This window comes from Nomascus leucogenys, chromosome 2 (genome assembly GCF_006542625.1).
Source record: "Nomascus leucogenys isolate Asia chromosome 2, Asia_NLE_v1, whole genome shotgun sequence".
Lineage (NCBI taxonomy): Eukaryota > Metazoa > Chordata > Mammalia > Primates > Hylobatidae > Nomascus > Nomascus leucogenys.
Genome location: NC_044382.1, coordinates 52223483 through 52241142, shown reverse-complemented (window position 1 = coordinate 52241142; position 17660 = coordinate 52223483). Strand labels below are relative to the sequence as shown.

Genomic DNA, 17660 nt, shown 5'->3' with positions numbered 1-17660 from the left:
CCCGGGCCGCCCCTCTGGGGCGGAGAGCGGGAGGGGCTCGGGCCGGCTCCTCCCAGAGCGGGGGCCCTGGTGGCGGGAAGACCCCTGGGCGGGAGCACTCCTAGTGGCTCCACGGCCTGGGGGCGGGCCCGATTCCTGTGTGACCTCGGGTGAGAGGCCGCCCTCTCTGAGCCCCAGATGCAATATTTGTAAAATGGGGGAAACACACTTCCACCTCGGGGTTATTTTAGGGCTTCGTGAGATGGGTCGCGGAGTGTCCTGGCTCTGCGCCCTGGGCTTACGAAGCGCTCTGTTACTTAGGGACGGGGCAGGTTAGGCCGGACAGGCCCAGGACTGCAGAAGCCACTTGCCCAGGGCCTCCCGCCAACCCCGGATACCTCCTTCCCATTTCCAGCGTCTGCATCCCGTTTCTCCGCGACCCTGGGAACCGGACCCCCGCGAAGGTCCCATCCCAGCCCTGGGCCCTCTAGCCGCAGCCTCTCCTGTTGGAGGCAGATGGGGATTCTCGGTCCCTCCCTAGGAGCTGCTGCGTCCTCGGCAGGAAGAACACCCACACCCACCCTCCTTCGCCCCGCTTGCCTCCCTTGCCTTTTTGGGACAGTGCACTGGATGCTTTAGCCAAGTCCCTTCATTTTAACTTTGTCTATCTCGCCTCCTGGGTATTCCTCTATCCAAGCCGTTTACTTATTTGCTTTTAACGTTTCTTTCACTTTCTTCTCCACTGCTTCAGATTACTTATCTAGCTGGCTTTACTATTTTTTTCTCTATCAGAAAACCCCAGAGCCCATCTTACTTGTCTATCTCCACTCTTCTCCCTCGCGTGGCTCGGGTGGCGTCCTCTGACTACGCCTACTGCCAGCCTCCAGCCCTTGGGGTGGGGGGTACGGAATCAGAGCCGCTGGGCCCCGCAAGACGACCCCCGAGCTTACCACCCTCTGACCCCTCCCCCAGGGCCCCCGCGGCGGGCCCGCTGACCTGACCCCCCCCCCGCCCCTCACGCCACCTTCGGCCGCCCACAGTAGCGGCCTTCCTGCTGGACTCCCTGCCCTCGCCCCTGCTCACGTAGAGCCGCCTCTTCTGAAGGAAAATCCTACTAGCTCCCGGCCCATAAGGTCCTGCCCAATGCGGCCAGACCCCGACCTCTGCAGGCGCATCCCTCGCCACCCACCTCGCAGCCTCAGCCCTTCAAATCTCTCTCACCTGAGACCTATAGTTTCTGGGCATCACCCACTGTTCACTCTGGGGGACATCTACCTAGCCTCTGTCCCTACCCTCACTTATTAAACTCCTGATCCAGGCCGGGCGCGGTGGCTCACGCCGGTAATCCCAACACTTTGGGAGGCTGAGGAGGGAGGATCACCTGAGGTCAGGAGTTTGAGACCAGCCTGGACAAATGGTGAAACCCCGTCTCTACTAAAAATACAAAAATTAGCTGGGTGTGGTGGTGCGCGCATGTAATCCCAGCTACTTGGGAGACTGAGGCAGGAGAATCACTTGAACCCGGGAGGCAGAGGTTGCAGTGAGCTGAGATCCGGCCATCGCACTCCAGCCTGGGCGACAAGAGCAAGACTCCATCTCAAAAAAAAAAAAAAGCATAAGGGGGTTAACTGCTTCATGGGTATAGGGTGGGTGTAGGGTTTCCTGTTAAGATGAAAATGTTTCGGAACTAGATAGAAGTGGTGGCTGCACAACATTGTGAATGTACTAAAGCCACTGAGTTGCTTACTTTAAAAAGGTTAATTTTAGCTGGGCGCAGTGGCTCACACCTGTAATCCCAGCACTTTGGGAGGCCGAGGCGGGTGGATCACGAGGTCAGGAGATTGAGACCATACTGACTAACACGGTGAAACCCCGTGTCTACTAAAAATACAAAAAATTAGCCGGGCTTGGTGGCAGGCGCCTGTAGTCCCAGCTACTCAGGAGGCTGAGGCAGGAGAATGGTGTGAACCCGGAAGGCGGAGTTTGCAGCGAGCCGAGATCACGCCACTGCACTCCAGCCTGGGTGACAGAGCCAGACTCCGTCTCAAAAAAAAAAAAAAAAAAAAAATTAAAAAATAAATAAATAAATAAAATGGTTAATTTTATGGCATATGAATTACACTTCAATAAAAACAAATCGCTGAAATAATGAGGATAAACTGATACTGCTAAGTACAGTATCAGATATGAAAGATTTCTTTTTTATTTTTTTTTTGAGACGAAGTCTCGCTCTGTCACCCAGGTTGGAGTGCAGTGGCGCGATCTCAGCTCACTGCAAGCTCCGCCTCCCGGGTCCACGCCATTCTCCTGCCTCAGCCTCTCCGAGTAGCTGGGACTACAGGCGCCCGCCACCATGCCCGGCTAATTTTTTGTATTTTTAGTAGAGACGAGGTTTCCCCGTGGTCTCGATCTCCTGACCTCTTGATCCGCCCGCCTCGGCCTCCCAAAGTGCTGGGATTACAAGCGTGAGCCACCGCGCCCGGCCGATATGAAAGATTTCTTTGCTTTTTTTTTTTGAGACAGAGTCTCACTTTGTTGCCCAGGCTGGAGTGTAGCAGCGTGATCTCAGCTCACTACAACTTCTGCTTCCCAGGCTCAAGTGATCCTCCCACTCAGCCTCCCAAGTAGCTGGGACCAAAGGCACGGGCCACCACACTTGGCTAATTAAATTTTTTTTTTTTTTTTTTCAGAGATGAGGTCTCACTAAATTGCTCAGGTTGGTCTCGAAATGCTGGGTTCAAGCAATCCTCCTGCCTCAGCCTCCCAAAGTGCTGGGATTTCAGGCATGAGCCACTCTGCACCCAATTCAAAACTATTTATTTTATTTTATTTATTTTTGAGACGGAGTCTCACTCTGTCGCCCAGGCTTGAATGCAGTGGCACGATCTCGGCTCACCGCAAGCTCCGCCTCCCAGGTTCAGGAAATTCTCCTGCCTCAGCCTCCTGAATAGCTGGGACTACAGGCGCTCGCCACCACGCTGGGCTAATTTTTTGTGTTTTTAGTAGAGACATGGTTTCACCGTGTTAGTCAGGATGGTCTCAATCTCCTGACCTCGTGATCCACCCGCCTCGGCCTCCCAAAGTGCTGGGATTACAAGTGTGAGCCACTGCACCTGGCCATTTATTTTATATTTTATGAGACAGAGTTTCACTCTGTTGCCCAGGCTGGAGTGCAGTGGTGTGATCTCGGTTCACTGAAATCTCCTCCTCCTAGGTTCAAGCAATTCTCTCGTCTCAACCTCCTGAGCTGGCCAGGCTGGTCTCAAACTCCTGACCTGAAGTGATCCACCTGCCTTGGCCTCCCAAAGTCCTGGGATTACAGGCATGAGCCACTGTGCCCGGCCTCAAAACTTATTTTAAAGTTGCCATAATTAAGACAGTTGGTATTGATATGATAAACAAATAGTCCAAATAAATGGAACAGACCCAGACATATATAGACCCTTGTTTATAACACAGGTGGCAGTGGAGTCATTCTTTCTCCCAATTCCAAGTTCCCATGGAAGGAACTTAGATCTGGCTCTGGCTCAACTGGAGAGGAAAGCAGCCAAAGACAGAGGCCACTTGAGTGAGCCATACAGACCCCATGAGTTTCTATTTATTTATTTATTTATTTATTTATTTATTTTGAGATGGAGTCTCGCTGTCTCCCAGGCTGGAGTGCAGTGGCGCAATCTCGGCTCACTGCAAGCTCCACTTCCTGAGTTCACGCCATTCTCCCACCTCAGCCTCCCGAGTAGCTGGGACTACAGGCGCCCGCCACCACGCCCGGCTAGTTTTTTTTTTGTATATTTAGTATAGATGGGGTTTCGCCGTGTTAGCCAGGATGGTCTCGATCTCCTGACCTCATGATCTGCCCACCTCGGCCTCCCAAAGTGCTGGGATTACAGGCGTGAGCCACCGCGCCCGGCCTCCTTTTATTTCTTTTCAATTTTTTGTTTTAAGATTTGGTGATTCTGCACCCCCCCATTTAAAAATTAGTTTTTTTAAAAAATCAGAGGACCTAATCTGAGAAATCTTTTACAAAGGTACTCTCCAGATAATTCCAAACAAGTTATTCTTTTCTGGGGGGACGGAGGAGAACGAAGTCTCGCTCTTTCGCCCAGGCTGGAGTGCAGTGGCGCGAGCTGTGCTCACAGCAACCTCTACCTCCTGAGTTCAAGCGATTCTCTTGCCTCAGCCTCCCGAGTAGCTGGGACTACAGGCACGTGTCACCATGCCTGGCTAATTTTTTGTATTTGTATGAGCTAGTAGGATTTTCCTTCAGAAGAGACGGCTCTACGTGAGCAGGGGCGAGGGCAGGGAGTCCAGCAGGAAGGCCGCTACTGCGGGCGGCCGAAGGTGGCGTGAGGGGCAGGGGGGGGGTCAGGTCGGCGGGCCCGCCGCAGGGGCCCTGGGGGAGGGGTCAGAGGGTGGTAAGCTCGGGGGTCGTCTTGCGGGGCCCAGCGGCTCTGATTCCGTACCCCCCACCCCAAGGGCTGGAGGCTGGCAGTAGGCGTAGTCAGAGGACGCCACCCGAGCCACGCGAAGGAGAAGAGTGGAGATAGACAAGTAAGATGGGCTCTGGGGTTTTCTGATAGAGAAAAAAATAGTAAAGCCAGCTAGATAAGTAATCTGAAGCAGTGGAGAAGAAAGTGAAAGAAACGTTAAAAGCAAATAAGTAAACGGCTTGGATAGAGGAATACCCAGGAGGCGAGATAGACAAAGTTAAAATGAAGGGGTTTCACCATGTTAGCCAGAATGGTCTCGATCTCCTGATCTCGTGATCTGCCTGCCTCGCTCTCCCAAAGTTCTGGGATTACAGGCGTAAGCCACTGTACCCAGCTGAGTTATAATTTACTCTATAAATAGTATCAGCTTCTAAAAAAAAAAAAATTTAACCTTTCGGAGAGAAACTGGGAAGCACCCCACTGTCACACTCCACGAAGGGACTGAAACTGAACGTTTTTGTGTACTTCTGTGGGCTCAAGCTTTTAGCTTAAGAATTTCATAAGATGCCTCTGGCCTTCCTGAGATAGCCAAAGCTGGAGGTGAGTGGGAACCACCCACCTTGAGCAGCTGTGGCTAGACCACAAGACTCCTCACTGACCAAGAACCCACCTGCCCCCACTCCCGCTAGGTAGAAGGAAAGACACGTGCACCTGGCTCCATGTGTAAAATGTTTATTCTCAGCATATGCTTGTGAATGAACTAGGAGGGGGGGCTTTGTGAGGCTTTGCCACAGTGACCTCTGCGGGGACCGATCGTGTCAGCAGAGCCACTGGGTGAAGGTTGGGAAGGCGGCAGCAGCCACAAGGCCTGGAACAAGGTATGGGGAGGCATTTGAGGACCTCCAGGGGACCCGTTTGGTTGGCTGCTTGGTCACCTCCAGATGTGTAGCCTGGTGTCCATTCCGAGGCACGAGGTGGGAGTGGCAGGATGTGCTCAGTTGCCCATATGGAAACTCAGCCTCCACGGGGCTCTGCGCCCTGCTCTCCTCTCTCACCTGGGGGAGGAAGTCCGCAGTCAGAGGCTCCCACGGCAATCCCTTCCCCTTCTCAAACCACTGAACCATCCTGTCCACCAGCCCAGCTTACCTTTTCCACTTGTCTGAAGACCCGCAGCAGGTTTCCACGAAGGACACCTTGAAGCTCTTCCTCACTCCAGCTACGACTCAGCAACTCCTCTATCAGGACTGGATATGTGGACACGTCCTCCAGCCCCTGAGGGAACCTGTGTGGCCACCCACCAGCCAGCTGTGGGACCTTAGCCCTGATCCTGGGTTAGGGCCCGCTGTCCACCAGCCCTAGTCACGCAGGGGAAACTGAAGGCCAAGTTCTTTAGGCTAGTGAATGCAACCTTGGAGGCTCCTGGAGGACTGGGCTTCTGTAACCTCCACCTGCTGAGCAGACGGTCAGCCCACAGCAGGTCTGCTAGGCTGGGAGTGGAGCATATCTTGGACAGATGAGCCCTGCCTGGGGAGGGGAGTATTTAGCAAGTATGACAACTTGGAGTGGGGCCACTGGGCCACTGAAGGGACAGGGAGAAATTAGGAAACAGGCCCTGAGAGTGGGGAGTGTCAGGTGGGCTAGGAGACCAGAGCCTGTGGCTGAGGCCTGGATGGGAGGACGTCAGGATGGGAATGAAGACTAAAGGACTCCCTGCTGCACCCCAGCCTAAGAGAAACCTCAGGGAAGCACTCACCGGCCAGTCCCGTCATAATTTCCACCAATCCCGATGAACTCAGATCCAATGACTGCCCTGATGTGGTCAAAGTGATCTAGGGTGGAGGTGAGGGTGGGCAGCACTAGGCTGGAGTTAGACCCTGGCACCAGCCCTGTCCCCAGCACTCCAGGCTGTGGCCGTTGGCTCCACAGAGCTGGCCCATGGCCAGTCATGAGTCCTGAAGTGGCTACAGGCTGGTCACTGGACCTAGAGTGGACCTTGGAGCCACCCTTTGGGCCTTTTCCTGCCCAGGAGCCACCCTGCCTCTGGGTTCCTTGAGAGATGCAGCTGAGCCTGTCCTCAGCCCGTGGCTGAGAGGTGCGGGCTGAGCCTGTCCTGCCCAGAGATGTGGGGAATGAGAGAAGTTCAAGGATTGGGAGCAAAACCAGGAGGCATCAAACACATCAGCACCAACTCTGTGGCTCCAGATCTGGGTGGCACTGAAGAGCTGTCTCTCTCTGCTGCCTCTGGGTCATTGGGAGGTCTGCCCATTGCCCAACAGGTGCACTAGACTGCTAGAGTCGTCCTGAGGGCCCTGGCAGCCACAGCCCAAGCCAGCACTGCACAAAGCTGAGGTGGGACTCACCTGCCACAGTGGACACGTTAGCAAGCAGGTTGCACTGCAGCACCCCCATGGACAGTGTCACCATCACGATGCCACCATTCTTCTTCTAGAGGGATAAAGGGACACTCGTCTCAGCCCTTCTGGCCTGAGAGCATGCCTCCTGTGCTGTGGGGGCCCTGGTAGGACTGTGCTCCGTCCTGGCTTCAGGGGTTGGAAGAGGCTTCACCTCTCTGGGTTTGTGGCTCCCTGGGTGGAAATGACTTGGCCTTGAGTTTCAGGGATGGAGGAGGATTAACCAGCCTTTGGTCCAAGGGTGTGTGAAACCCGGGCTGGTGGCTTTGTGCTCAGGGTCAAGAACCTTTGGATAACACATGCCTAGCCCTGGGTTTGAGAGCTGAGATGGCCACTCACCAGAAGCTGCAGGATGTCATCGGGAACATTCAACAAATTGTCACACACAGCTCTGGCAGCTGAGTGGGAGAAGATCACAGGAGCCTGAGACACTTCCAGGACCCTTCTCATCAAGGTGTCCGATGCATAGGACAAATCTATCATCATGCCCAGGCGGTTCAACTCCTCTACTACTTTCTGCAGAAACAATTAGGTTTTTTTGTGGGGGAGGGTGTTGGGGTGCAAAGGTGTACACACATATCCATAGGGAGCAGGTGGGTTGGGGTACAAAACAGGAGTCCTCACCTCACCAAAGCTTGTCAATCCGCTGACGTTGGTGTACATGTGGTGTCTGAACTTGGTGGAACTCTCTGCCCTGCAGGACAGCCATGGAAGGGCAATTTAGCTGATCACACCTTGGGCCATCACAGCCTGGGGGCCCTGGCTCTATCCATCCATCCCGCTTCCAGAACAGGTGCAGAAGCAGCTGCTTTCTGGGATTGTAAGGGACCCGCTGGGTGTCCAGCCTCCCTCTGCGGACCCCTTCATCCTCAACGGCTTGGTCACACCCATGCCAGGAATGGGGCAGTTTCCACACCATGCCATCTAGCATCCTGGCCAGGTGCTATGCTCACCATGGTGTATTGCAGGTGAAGGTGAGTGTCAGGTAGCGCACCCCCAGCATATAGAAACTGCGCAGCACAGAGAGGCTGCTGTCCAGTGAGTGACCACCCTCCACGCCAATGAGGCAGGCCAGCTTTTGAGAGCTGTTCAGACCTAGAAGGAGGTAGAGAGTCAAGTGGTTAGATCCCAGGAACAGGACCTCCAGAGTGACATCCTGACTACCTCTCATCTGCTGGCCCACCTTCAGCTGAGGTCACAAGCTCAAGTTCAGAGTAGGAGTCACACATGCGGCGAATGAGGTCAATCTGCTCCAGGGTGAGGCGCACAGCAGTCAGGTCCTGGGACTGGCATGAGACGGAGGCTGACCAGAACTGAGGGTAGGTCAAGGGGTACAGAATGAGGCCAGGGTGGTCTTCAACCCCCTAGGCCTGCCACTCCTGCCTCAGACCCCATAACACCCATTTGGGTCAGTGTCCCCCCATGGTACCTTGATGACTTTTTTAAAAAATTATTTTTTATTTTTATTTTAAAATTTGAGACAGGGTCTTGCTCTGTCACCCAGGCTAGAGTGCAGTGGTGTGATCACGGCTCACTGCAGCCTTGACCCCCCAGGCTCAAATGATCCTCCTGCCCCAGCCTCCCAAAGTGTTGGCATTACAGATGTGAACCACTGGCCTGGTTCCTTGATGACTGTTTGCTGCCAGCAGTCAAATGATGGACTCACGACACATCATAAATTACTGTTACGGCCAGGCCAAGTGGCTCATGCCTGTAATCCCCACATTGTGGGAGGCCGAGGAGGGTGGATCACGTGAGGTCAGGAGTTCGAGACCAGCCTGGCCAGCATGGTAAAACCCTGTCTCTACTAAAACTACAAAAATTAGCAGGGCGTGGTGGTGAGTGCCTGTAATCCCAGCTACTCAGGAGGCTGAGGCACGGAGAATTGCTTGAACCCGGGAGGTGGAGGTTGCAGTGAACCGAGATCGTGCCACTCTACTCCAGCCTGGGAGACAGAAGGAGACACTGTCTCAAAAATGCAAACGAACAAACAAGCAAAAACCTGCTGTTAGTCCATGTGCTATGTGAATGCCCCAAGGCCAATCCACTATGTCCTCTGTGATTACAGCAGTCCCCACACTCACTAGGGATTTTCTGGTCATTTTCTGCGTGTTTCCACAGAACTTGGGCATACATGCAGCTAGCCTGTCTTGGCCTCCAAGGCCCCACTCTCCTTAGAAGCCACATGATGGCACACTGCATGCCCCATTGTATTTAGTCACCCAGAGGCTGGCCGACTCAGGTTTCTGTGACCCCAACATCCCCCAGCAGCCATGCTGTGGCACCCTGTGTCCCTGTGGTACCTGGGCACCCACGAGGCCGTCTCTAAGCCTGTCCAGGCTGGTCTGTCCGTGGCTGAAATTTCGCAGGTTAATATCCTGAAGCACATTCTTGTAACGCTGTCTCAGGACCTGGGGCAGGTCATTGTGGCTGGGGGCGTGAAGGTCAGGTGGAAACATGGCCTCCAGATCAGTCAGGATATATCAGGTGCTTGGGTCCACCCTCCTTCACCCCACCAGGCACCTCCTCACACAGACCATATAGAGACCTCCTGAGATCCGGTTGGAGGGAGGGAGTTATGTTCCACCAGGAATGGAGTAATGCGGGGAAGGGCACCCATGGGTGATGGAGAGAGGGCATCCAGGGGTGGTGTGAGGGAGCCTCCTTGATAGCCCTGCATGCTCAGAACCTCCTCTCCTGCCCAAGGGTGTGCTCACCCCGCATTGCACAAACGCTGCACCTACATACCCGTCCACGAGCGGGAAATTCCGCATCAGGGCCTGCGCGCGACCCCGAAGGTCCAGGGTTTTGGGGGTGCCTGGCGTAGTGAGGCCTGGCGTAGTGAGGCCTGGCATAGAGAGGGCGCTGGGGACGCCCGGCGTGGTGAAGAGGCTGGGGGAGCCCAGCGTGGAGAGGGCTCTGGGGGCGCCCGGCGTAGTCTCCGCGCGGGTTACGGGCTGCCGCAGCAGCAGCAGCAGTAGCAGGAGCAGCAGACGCCGCAGATGCCGCCGGCTGAGCGCGCGGGAACCCTCGCGGCCCGTGGGCTGCATGTTGCGCGGGGGTCGGCCGCGGGAGCCTGGGAGGAGTAGGCGACGGGGAAAGGCCGACAATGGGGTCCGGACCATGACGACCCAGCCTCGCGAAGAGGGGGTTGAAGTCACGCGACTCTGCGACCGACGCGCCACGCAAGGGGGCGCCACGGCTTTTCCGCCCCCAAGTAGGAGAGCGCCCCCATGGGCCGGAACCGCCGCTGCAGCGTCGAGGACTGCTAGCCCTTCCACCCCCATCGCTGGCTCCGTAGACCCCCAGACGAGTGGGGGAGGAGGCCAGGCAGGGAACTAGTAGGGGCCCAGGGATCTTCCTGATCTCACGTCCTACCCAGGCCCACGTGGGGGTTAGCTGCCAGCTTGTACCCAGTTCTTAGGCAGGTCAAACATTCTAAGCTGCGACTCAGAAGAGTTAATTCGGTCTGTCTGGTTTGATGGACAGAGAAAGATTCTCTATAGGTATTTCATTTTTTTTTCTTTCTTTCTCTCTTTCTTTCTTTCCTTCTTTCTTTTTTTTTTTTTTTTTTTTTTTTTTTGAGACGGAGTCTCGCTCTGTCACCCAGGCTGGAGTGCAGTGGCACAATCTCGGCTCACTGCAAGCTCCGCCTCCTGGGTTCAGGCCATTCTCCTGCCTCAGCCTCTCCGAGTAGCTGGGACTACAGGCGCCCGCCACCACGCCCAGCTAATTTTTTGTATTTTTAGTAGAGACGGGGTTTCACCATGGTCTCGATCTCCTGACCTCGTGATCCGCCCGCCTCGGCCTCCCAAAGTGCTGGAATTACAAGCGTGAGCCACCCCGCCCGGCCTCTTTCTTTCTTTTTCTTTCTTTCTTTCTTTCTTTCTTTCTTTCTTTCTTTCTTTCTTTCTCTTTCTTCCTTTCTTTCCTTTCTTTCCTTCTTTCCTTTCTTTCCTTCTTTCTTTCTCTTTCTCTCTTTCTTTTCTTTCTGTCTCTCTCTTTCTCTTTCTTTTCTTTCTTTCCATCATTTCATTTCATTTCACGCATTTCAGTTTTGAGATGGAGTTTGGGTCTTGTCGTCCAGGCTGGAGTACAATGGTGCAGTCTCGGCTCACTGCAACCTCCACCTCCCGGGTTCAAGCCATTTTCCTGCCTCAGCCTCCCGAGTAGCTGGGATTACAGGTGCCTGCCACCATGCCCAGCTAATTTTTGTATTTTCAGTAGAAATGGGGTTTCACCATGTTGGCCAGGCTGGTCTTGAACTCCTGACCTCAAGTGATCCGCCTGCCTCGACCTCCCAAAGTGCTGGGATTACAGGCGTGAGCCACCGTGCCCAGCCCTGAAAATGAAATTTAAGAACAATTTTTGTTGGGGACCATTATTTTAGCTTTTTTCCTTCTCAGAGAGACAGAGTATCTGTCACCCAGGCTGGAGTTGCAGTGGGGTGATCATAGCTTCCTGCGGCCTTGAACTTCTGAGCTCTAGTGATCCTCCTTCCTCCACCTCCCAAGTAGCTGAGACTATAGGTGCAGTGCCACCATGCATGGCCAATTGTTGTTTTCTATTTTATTAAAAAAATTTTTTTGAGACAGGGTCTCACTGGAGTGCAGTGGCACCATCTCAGCTCACTGTAGCCTCGACCTCCCAGGTAAAAGTGATCCTCCTGCCTCAGCTCCCTAAGTAGCTGGGAGGCATGCAACACCATGCCCAGCTAGTTTTTGTATATTTGCATTTTTTTTTTTAGAGACAGGGTTTTACCATGTTGCCCAGACTGGTCTTGAACTTCTGAGCTCAAGCGATCTGCCCACCTAGGTCTCCCAAAGTGCTAGGATTACAGGCATGAGCCACCATGTCCGGCCTTATTTCTTTTTTAGAGATGTGGTCTTTTTTTTTTTTGAGACAGAATCTCGCTGTGTCCCCCAGGCTGGAGTGCAGTGGCTCCATCTTGGCTCACTGCAAGCTCTGCCTCCCGGGTTCATGCCATTCTCCTGCCTCAGCCTCCTGAGTAGCTGCGACTACAGGCGCCCGCCACCACGCCCGGCTAATTTTTTGTATTTTTAGTAGAAACCGGGTTTCACCGTGTTAGGCAGGATGGTCTCGATCTCCTGACCTCGTGATCCGCCCGCCTTGGCCTCCCAAAATGCTGGGATTACAGGCGTGAGCCACTGTGCCCGGCCGAATATTTTTTTCTATATATATATATTAATACACAGACACAAAAATGAGAAGTGATAGCGTGCTGGTAGCCCTCACAGCCCTCGCTCGCTCTCCGCACTTCCTCGGCCGTGGCACCCACTCTGGCCGCACTTGAGGAGCCCTTCAGCCCGCCGCTGCACTGTGGGAGCCCCTTTCTGGGCTGGCCAAGGCTGGAACCGGCTCCCTCAGCTTGCAGGTAGGTGTGGAGGGAGAGGTGCAGGCGGGAACCGGGGCTGCGCGCGGCGCTTGCGGGCCAGTGCGAGTTCCGGGTGGGCAGGGGCTCGGCAGGCCCCGCACTCAGAGCGGCCAGCCGGCCCCACCGGCCCCCGGCAGTGAGGGGCTTAGCACCTGGGCCAGCAGCTACTGTGCTGGACTTCTCACCGGTCCTTAGCTGCCTCCCTGCGGGGCAGGGCTCAGGACCTGCAGCACGCCATGCCTGAGCCTCCTCGCGGCCATGGGCTCCTGCGCAGCACGAGCCTCCCCGACGAGCGCCGCCCCCTGCCCCTCGGCGCCCAGTCCCATCGACTGCCCAAGGGCTGAGGAGTGCGGGCGCATGGCGTGGGACTGGCAGGCAGCTCCACCTTCGGCCGCTGCGGGATCCAGTGCGTGAAGCCAGCTGGGCTCCTGAGTCTGGTGGGGACTTGGAGAATCTTTTTGTCTAGCTAAGGGATTGTAAATACACCAATCAGTGCTCTGTATCTAGCTCAAGGTTTGTAAACACACCAATCAGCACCCTGTGTCTAGCTCAGGGTTTGTGAATGCACCAATCAACACTCTGTATCTAGTTAATCTGGTGGGGACTTTGAGAACCTTTATGTCTAGCTAAGGGATTGTAAATACACCAAGCAGCACTCTGTATCTAGCTCATGGTTTGTAAACACACCAATCAGCCCCCTGTGTCTAGCTCAGGGTTTGTGAATGCACCAATCGGCACTCTGTATCTAGTTAATCTGGTAGGGACTTTGAGAACCTTTATGTCTAGCTAAGGAATTGTAAATACGGAATTGTAAATACACCAATCAGCACTCTGTATCTAGCTCAAGGTTTGTAAACACACCAATCAGCACCGTGTGTCCAGCTCAGGGTTTGTGAATGCACCAATCAACACTCTGTGTCTAATCTAGTGGGGACGTGGAGAACTTTTGTGTGGACACTCTGTATCTAGTTAATCTAGTGGGGACATGGAGAACTTTTGAGTCTAGTTCAGAGATTGTAAACGCACCAATCAGCACCCTGTCAAAACGGACCAATCAGCTCTCTGTAAAACAGACCAATCGGCTCTCTGTAAAATGGACCAATCAGCAGGATGCAGGTGGGGCCCGATAAGAGAATAAAAGCAGGCTGCCCGAGGCAGCAGTGGCAACACGCTGAGGTTCCTTTCCACACTGTGGTGGCTTTGTTGTTTCACTCTTTGCACTGAATCTTGCTGCTGCTCACTGTTTGGGTCCATACTGTTCACTCCTGAAGCTAGCCAGACCACCAACCCACGGGAGGAACAAACAACTCCAGACTCGCCACCTTAAGAGCTATAACTCTCACCGCGAAGGTCTGCAGCTTTCACTCCTGAGCCAGCGTGACCAAGAACCTACCAGAAGGAAGAAACTCCGAATACATCCGAACATCAGAAGGTACAAACTCCAGACACGCTGCCTTTAAGAACTGTAACACTCACTGCGAGGGTCTGCGGCTTCATTTTTGAAGTCAGTGAGACTAAGAACCCACCAATTCCGGACACGTAAAGACCCTAGAAGAGTCTATACATCAGATGTTAATAGTGGCCCTCGGGAAGAGATCTACCTACACCCTGATCAGTTTGCATCTCATTTCTTTCTGTATTATGGTGATACTGGGTAAGGGAAATCATGGGTAGTGCTGGTGAGGGCCAATCAGGGTCATAGGGGGTTGGTGGAGGCACCACAGCATTAGCTGAACCTTGCTTCAAAGGTCTGGATCAGGCATGGAGGAGTGGAGAGGGGATCCAGGGTTGGCTTAACAGTCCAGCAGAGGTCTAGTTTGGGCATTACAACAACTGTTGTGGAGGAGGCACAGGTGGATTCTCTAACACATGGAGTTGTGGGACAAGATCAGACTAGGGCTCTTGGTCCTGAGAGCATGACGAGCTTGGTCTGACACATTTCACGTGGGGCAGAAATCCTACTTCAAGACAACACAAGGCAGATTCCAGCAGCTCCTGATCATTTCCTGTTGAAAAAACCCTGGTGCAGGGGAAATGGATCTCAAAACTGCATCTGGGGCTGGGTGCGGTGGCTTGTGCCTGTAATCCTAACTCTTTGGGAGGCTGAGGCGGGCAGTTTGCTTGAGTCTAGGAGTTTGAGACCAGCTTGGCCAACACAGTGAAACCCCATCTCTACTCAAAATAAAAAAATTAGCCGGGCATGGTGGTGTGTGCCTGTAATCCCAGCTACTCAAGAGGCTGAGGCAGGAGAATCACTTGAACCTCGGAGGCGGAGGTTGCAGTGAGCCGAGATCGCGCCATTGCACTCCAGCCTGGGCGACAGAGCGAGACTCCCTCTCCAAACAAAAATTGCATCTGGGTCAGCGCAGTGTGGCTCATGTCTATAATCCCAGAACTTTGGGAAGCCAAGGCAGGCAGATTGCTTGAGTCCAGGAGTTTGAGACCAGCCTAGGCAACATGGTGAAATCCTGTCTTTATTAAAAATACAAAATATTAGCCAGGCATGGTGGTGCACACTGGAGGTCCCAGCTTCTCCAGAGGCTGAGGTAGGAGAATCACTTAAGGCCAGGAAGTTGAGGCTGCAGTGAGCTGAGATCGTGCCACTGCACTCCAGCCTGGGCAATGAGAGTGAGACCCTGTCTCAAAAAAAAATAAATAAATAAAGGCTGGGCGTGGTGGCTGACGCCTGTATTCCCATCACTTTGGGAGGCCAAGTTGGGTGGATCGCCTGAGGTCAGGAGTTAGAGACCAGCCTGGCCGACATAGTGAAACCCCGTCTCTACTAAAAATACAAAAAAATTTAGCCGGTCCTGGTGGCAGGTGCCTGTAATCCCAGGTACTTGGGAGGCTGAGGCAGGAGAACCACTTGAACCTGGGAGGTGGAGGTTGCAGTGAGCCGAGATTGCGCCACTGCATTCCAGCCTGGGCAACAAGAGGAAATTCCGTCTCAAAACAAAAAACAAATAACAAAACCCTGAATCTGGGTAGCATCTGAACCTCCTGGGCCAGATGCTGCTGAGAAAGGCCAATGACGCAGACTGAATCTAAATTATCCTCCCTCTGCATCTGTTTCTGTCTCCTGTTTTTTCACCTGGGCTCCCTGATAAGTGGGCATCCCCTTCTGGGCACCTCAAGAAGGGCCTTGGCCTCTGGTGACCACTTCCCCTTGTTGGTTGCTGTCTGCTCCTCCTCATGCCTGGGGGTTAATGGCCGAATGTGACCCAGCTGCTTCTAGCTTTGGTTCTCTCAGGAAGGGCAGAGAAAGGTCATGTTTATTTTGGTCTCCCATAAACCTCCCCGGCCTGCCCTGAAGGTCTTTATTTAAGTGACTTGGAACAACATGGAGAATGGCAACTTTGCTAATAGTTTAAGAAAAGTGCAGAAGCATTGCATGTGCACCTGTTTCCTATATTATTATTATTATTTTAGCTTAGTTTTGTTGTTGTTTTTGGTTTTTGTTTTGTTTTGTTTTTGAGATGGAGTCTCACTCTGTCACCCAGGCTGGAGTGCAGTGGCATGATCTCAGCTCACTGCAACCTTTGCTTCCTGGGTTCAAGCGATTCTCCTGCCTCAGTCTCCCAAGTAGCAGGGACTACAGGTGCGTGACACCACGGCCAGCTAATTTTTTGCGTCTTTAGTAGAGATGGGGTTTCACTGTGCTAGCCAGGATGGTCTCGATCTTCTGACCTTGTGATCCACCCGCCTCAGCCTCCCAAAGTGCTGGGATTACAGGTGTGAGCCACTGCTCTCAGCCTATTTTAAATTGTTTTGCCGGGCATAGTGGCTCACACCTGTAATCCCAGCACTTTGGGAGGGCAAGGTGGGTGGATCACTTGAGTCTGGCAGTTTGAGACCAGCCTGGGCAACATGGTGAAACCTCATATCTACGAAAAATACAAAAATTAGCTGGACATGGTGGTGCGCGCTTATGGTCCCAGCTACTCAGGAAACAGAGCGGGGTAGATCACTTGAGCCCAGGGGGTTGAAGCTGCAGTGAGGCATGATTGTGCCACTGCACTCCAGCGGTGACAGAGACCCTGTCTCAGGAAAAAAAAAAAAAGTATTATTTTAATGGGCAGCCCCCAGAACTGGAAGAGGTTCAGAGGACTCCCTATTTCCTACATTAGACATGTGAAAGGAGACGGCATGAAGTTACAATTAATTTTTTATATGTTATCAAAATAATACATAAGCACAGTTTAAAATGTTTGCTTATGGTTGGCTAGGTAAATCAAAGTTACCCTACTCCATCTGGGCACGGTGGCTTACTCCTGTAATCCTAGCACTTTGAGAGGCCAAGGTGGGAGGATTGCTTGAGTCCAGGAGTTCGAGACCAGCCTGGGCAACATAGGGAGCTCCCTGTCTCTATAAAAAAATTAAAAATCCTCCTTCTAAGTGAAGTAATGAAAAAAGAAAGCTGGCCGGATGCGGTGGCTCAGGCCTGTAATCCCAACACTTTGGGAGGCCGAGGTGGGTGGATCATGAGGTCAGGAGTTCGAGACCAGCCTGGCCAATATGGTGAAACTCCTTCTCTACTGAAAAAAGAAATCAACTGGGCATGGTGGTGTGTGCCTGTAGTCCCAGCTGTTCAGGATGCTGAGGCTGGAGAATCGCTTGAAATCGGGAGGCTGAGGTTGCAGTGAGCCGAGATCACACCACTGCATTCCGGCCTGGGCAACAGAGCGAGACTCCATCTCAAAAAAAAAAAAAGCCAGGCCCGGTGGCTCACACCTGTAATCCCCCAGCACTTTGGGAGGCCTAGGCGGGTGAATCGCCTGAGGTCAGGAGTTCAAGACCAGCCTCACCAACAAGGTGAAACCCCATCTCTACTAAAAATACAAAAATTAGCTGGGCATGGTGGCGGGCGCCTCTAGTCCTAGCTGCTCGGGAGGCTGAGACAGGAGAATTGCTTGAACCCGGGAGGCGGAGCTTGCAGTGAGCCGAGATTGTGCCACTGCACTCCAGCCTGGGTGACAGACCGAGACACTCTCTCAAAAAAAAAAATCAAGAAAGTGAAAATAAAAATAAAATTAAATTAGCTGAGTGTGGTGGCGCACGCCTATAGTCCCAGCTACTTGAGAGGCTGAAGCAGAAGGATCATTTGAGCCCTAGAGTTCAAAGCTGCAGTGAGCTATGATTGTGCCACTGTACTCCAGCCTGGGTGACAAAGTGAGACTCTGCCTCAAAAGTAAATAAATAAATAAATAAATAAAAATTAAAAAAAAGAGATGAGCTACTCAGAGGGAACACAGAATAGGGTCCACCTCCTGCCACCGGATCCACCACTGTTTTCGTCCAGTGCTGAGCCCAACCACCTGGGTCACCTTGGGCTCCTGTCAACAGTCTTTCCTTGAACAACTGATGGCTGAAATGAAGGATCCTTCACCAACCACCAGCATTGGGAGATGATGCCACCAGTCCCCACTGCAGAGAAGGAAACTCAGG

The 17660-nt window shown here is 53.2% G+C and overlaps 1 protein-coding gene across 2 annotated transcripts; it reads right to left on the bottom strand.

The window, feature by feature from the left end:
• Window positions 1-5125: 5125 nt before the first annotated feature.
• Window positions 5126-10032, bottom strand: DPEP3 (dipeptidase 3). 2 transcript variants are annotated; one of them, XM_003262914.3, is made up of 10 exons: window positions 9569-10032; window positions 9124-9250; window positions 8004-8133; window positions 7774-7915; window positions 7445-7514; window positions 7160-7336; window positions 6770-6854; window positions 6163-6238; window positions 5556-5691; window positions 5126-5464 (listed from the first exon to the last, which is right to left on the bottom strand). In XM_003262914.3, the coding sequence occupies exons 1-10, from the start codon at window positions 9943-9945 to the stop codon at window positions 5228-5230; spliced, it is 1557 nt and encodes a 518-aa protein (XP_003262962.2). In that variant the 5' UTR covers window positions 9946-10032; the 3' UTR covers window positions 5126-5227. The 2 variants fall into 2 exon arrangements, with proteins under 2 accessions (XP_003262962.2, XP_030650971.1); XM_030795111.1 differs by having other exon boundaries at window positions 6770-6851.
• Between the last annotated feature and the right edge of the window lie 7628 nt (window positions 10033-17660).

What these genes read in the sequence shown, in the direction of transcription:
- DPEP3 (XM_003262914.3), bottom strand. Translation starts at nt 9,945, where the DNA reads ATGGTCCGGACCCCATTGTCGGCCTTTCCCCGTCGCCTACTCCTCCCA. An exon ending in TTCACCTGCAATACACCATG is followed by an intron (nt 7,515 to 7,773) that starts GTGAGCATAGCA and finishes GCTGTCCTGCAG; the next exon opens with GGCAGAGAGTTCCACCAAGT. An exon ending in AATTATGACGGGACTGGCCG is followed by an intron (nt 5,692 to 6,162) that starts GTGAGTGCTTCC and finishes GTGGCCACACAG; the next exon opens with GTTCCCTCAGGGGCTGGAGG.